The sequence below is a fragment of the Crinia signifera genome, chromosome 2 (genome assembly GCF_055691185.1).
Source record: "Crinia signifera chromosome 2, ASM5569118v1, whole genome shotgun sequence".
NCBI classification, from domain to species: domain Eukaryota; kingdom Metazoa; phylum Chordata; class Amphibia; order Anura; family Myobatrachidae; genus Crinia; species Crinia signifera.
This window is the reverse complement of record NC_139218.1, coordinates 393,537,588-393,541,020: the sequence shown is the minus strand read 5'-3', so window position 1 is coordinate 393,541,020 and position 3,433 is coordinate 393,537,588. Positions and strand designations below refer to the sequence as shown.

The 3,433-nt window shown below is 51.6% G+C and overlaps 1 protein-coding gene across 1 annotated transcript; it reads left to right on the top strand.

The window, feature by feature from the left end:
- Positions 1 to 1,059: 1,059 nt before the first annotated feature.
- LOC146058260 (E3 ubiquitin-protein ligase TRIM11-like) lies at positions 1,060 to 3,167 on the top strand. Its single transcript, XM_083170475.1, has one exon. The coding sequence runs from the start codon at positions 1,072 to 1,074 to the stop codon at positions 2,653 to 2,655; it is 1,584 nt and encodes a 527-aa protein (XP_083026601.1). The 5' UTR covers positions 1,060 to 1,071; the 3' UTR covers positions 2,656 to 3,167.
- The last annotated feature ends 266 nt before the right edge of the window (positions 3,168 to 3,433 follow it).

The following is a 3,433-nucleotide window of genomic DNA, read 5'->3' as shown; positions in this document are numbered from 1 at the left end:
GAGGCGCTCGCTATGCGGATAATAATGCAAACGGTGATGTTTATTCTTTGTGCTGCGCATGGCCCTAATTGTTACCAGACAGATTGGATGCAAGGTCTGTGGGTCTCAGTGGGGTCCCTCGTAGGTAAGCGGGGGTGGCTTGCAGACGTTGGCGTGCCAATGTAAGTCGGAATCCGGGAGGGTTGGTCACCCTTCCGGGGGGCTGGGAGGGGGACACAATTTTCGGGAGACTCCCGGTCATTCCAGGAGGGTAGGCAACCCTGCTGCATACCTCCCAACAGTCCCGATTACAGCGGGACAGTCCCGATTTTCCGGGCCTGTCCCGCTGTCCCTCCCGCGGTCGGCAGTGTCCCGCGGTGAGGGGGGGCTGTTGGGAGTCCCCGCTGTCGGCTGCTAAGCAGCGGGAAATAAACGCTGTGCGCATGCGCACAGCGTCTATTCCCGTAGCCAGGGGGCTGGGGGTATGGCTAGAGGCTCACAGAGCCTCTGGGTCATGCCCCCATAGCGGCAAAATGGGGGCATGACCCCCCTCCCCCCCCCCCGAAAATGACGGCGTGTCCCGGGTCCGGCGCAAGGAAAGTTGGGAGGTATGCCCTGCTGTATCCCACACTACAGCAACAGTCTGCCATCTTTGCAGCCATGTTGGAAGCAGACCCCACCCCCTCCCTGTTCCCTTTCTTGTGATCTCATCTCAAACAGCCCAAAAACGCCATTTTTAATGACAGTAGCAAGGAAAGGCAGGGCGGATCCCTTTTCAGTGTAAAAGGGCATTACCCAGGAATAATCCAGATTGAATTGCAGTGTAAATGGGGTCTGAGGCAGAGCACGCCCTGGCAATTTCCTGTGTTCAATTTCCCGGGTCCTACCCGGGATTCTGGTGTAAACTTGGTATAAGTGTAACTGAGCCTGTAGCTATAATCTGAGTGACAGCTCCCCCTCCCCCTGTGTACAGAATGTGACCCCACTGGTATATGAGTGACAGCTCAGCCTCGCCCTGTGTGCAGAATGTGACCTCACTGGTTTCTGAGTGTCAGAGACTTTCACTTTCATTTCCCTCTTCTGCTGCCAGCAATGGCGTCTGCTGATCTGAGACAGGAGCTGGACTGTTCCATCTGCCTGAGCATTTATACAGATCCTGTAACCCTGAGATGTGGCCACAACTTCTGCCGGGTCTGTATTGATCGTGTGCTGGATACACAGGAGGGGGCTGGAGTTTATAGCTGTCCTGAGTGCAGAGCAGAGTGTCAGGAGCGTCCTGCACTGATACGGAACATAACGCTGTGTAACATAGTGGGGAGTTTCCTGTCTGCTCGGCCAGATCAGGAGGAGACCGGGATCTGCTGCACTTACTGTATTCACTCTCCTGTACCTGCTGCTAAGTCCTGTCTGCTGTGTGAGGCTCATCTGTGTGATAATCACCTGAGAGTACACAGCAAGGCAGCAGAACACGTCTTATGTGACCCCACCACTGCCCTGGGGAACAGGAAATGCTCCGTCCATAAGAAGGTCCTGGAGTATTACTGCACTGAGGATGCTGCCTGTATCTGTGTGTCCTGCAGTTTGGCTGGAGAACATCGGGGACACCTGGTGGAGATGCTGGATGAGGCCTCAGAGAAGAAGAAGGAGAAGCTGAGAGATGTTCTGCAGAAACTGACCAAGAAGAGAGCGGAGACTGAGAATAGAGTGCAGAGACTGCAGGAGCGTAGGAGAGATGATCAGGGAAAAGCAGCGGGTGTCACAGAGACAGTCACTGCCCTGTTTAGAGACATCAGGAGACAGCTGAAAGACCTGGAGAAGAGAGTCCTGAGTGAGATCTCCAGGCAGGAACAGCGCGTTTCACTCTCAGTGTCTGATCTGATCCAGCAGCTGGAAATAAAGAAGGATGAGCTGTCCGGGAAGATGCGTCACATTGAGGAGCTGTGTGACATGTCTGACCCAGTGATTGTCTTACAGGAACCGGACACAGGGGACTTGTGTGACACTGAGGACACAGAGAGATATGATCACCAGGTCCGTGGTGCAGGAGGTCTGGGTGTGGGTCTCATCTCCCGGACATTACACACATTATCTGATATAATAACAGGGATAAATACAGGGATCTATGTGCCAGAACCTACAGACCTATTACTGGATGTAGCCACAGCTTGTGATTATATACAGATATCAGGTGACAGGAAATCTGCATCATGGTCACGTAGAAGCCAGAATCGCCCAGTAACACCAGAGAGATTTCAGGGTAGTCAGGTAATCAGCACCAGGAGATTCTCCTCAGGGCGACATTACTGGGAGGTGGATGTCAGTAAGTCACAGAGCTGGAGGGTGGGGATGTGTTATCCCAGTATAGGCAGGACAGGACAGCAGTCACTCATTGGCAATAATAACAAGTCCTGGTGTCTGTGTAGGGATAACAGTCTGTACTTAGTGACACATGACAGTACAGAGATCCGGGTACCTGGTAATATCCCCTGTGAAAGAGTGAGGATATACCTGGATTATGAGGCAGGACAGATGTCCTTTTATTCTCTGTGTGACCCCATCAGACACTTACACACCTACACCACCACCTTCACTGAGCCCCTCCATGCTGCATTATATGTATGGGATGGGTGTGTAACTATATGTGGGGGAGTCAGGAGCTGGGAGACATTACCATAGAAAGTCTACCCAGAGACTGGTGACATCACAGGAAGGGGAATCTGATTGGGGGAACATTCAGCACATGGCTTATGGCTTAGCCCCTCCCCCTGTGTGACCAGGTGACCAATGTGCCTGGAGTTGTTCCAGTATTGGTGTGCTAGATCATATCTCCCAACAGTCGCGCTAAACGCGAGAATGTCCTGATATTTGGGGACGTGCCCGCTTCCCTTCCGCGGTCGGCAGTGTCCCGCTGCGGGGGGGGGGGGCAGTTGGGAGTCCCCCCCAATATCACAGAATAGACGCTGTGCACATGCGCACAGCGTCTATTCGCAGCCGAAAATGAGGGCGCAGCTTAATTTGCATAAGCCGATGTTCGATTCGATGTTTCATTCAATTTTTGCTTTTCCCTTTTTTTCTCTACTCATGTGAGATCAGCTTGAGATTTACACTTTTGTGCTTGAGATGTGCTATGAGATTTTCACTATGTGATTTTGTCTTATCTGTATATTTGAATAAAGGGTGTTTTTTACTTGCAGAGGGTGTGTGTCTATTTCTAGCTAATTTCAATACAGCCGGTAATTATCGGCAATTAGCGCGATATGCCCGCTAATTGCGGCCAAATACGCCAGAAAAATACACTTAATTTTCCTGCTGTATTTGGCTTCAGCCTGCACGGATCACTCAGATCCGTGCAGGCTTCAGTGTAAATATAGAAAAATAAATAAATAAATGAATGAAAAAAAACGGCGTGGGGTCCCCCCCACGGCCGTAACCAGCACCAGGCTGAAAGAGCCGG

What these genes read in the sequence shown, in the direction of transcription:
- LOC146058260 (XM_083170475.1), top strand. Translation starts at nt 1,072, where the DNA reads ATGGCGTCTGCTGATCTGAGACAGGAGCTGGACTGTTCCATCTGCCTG.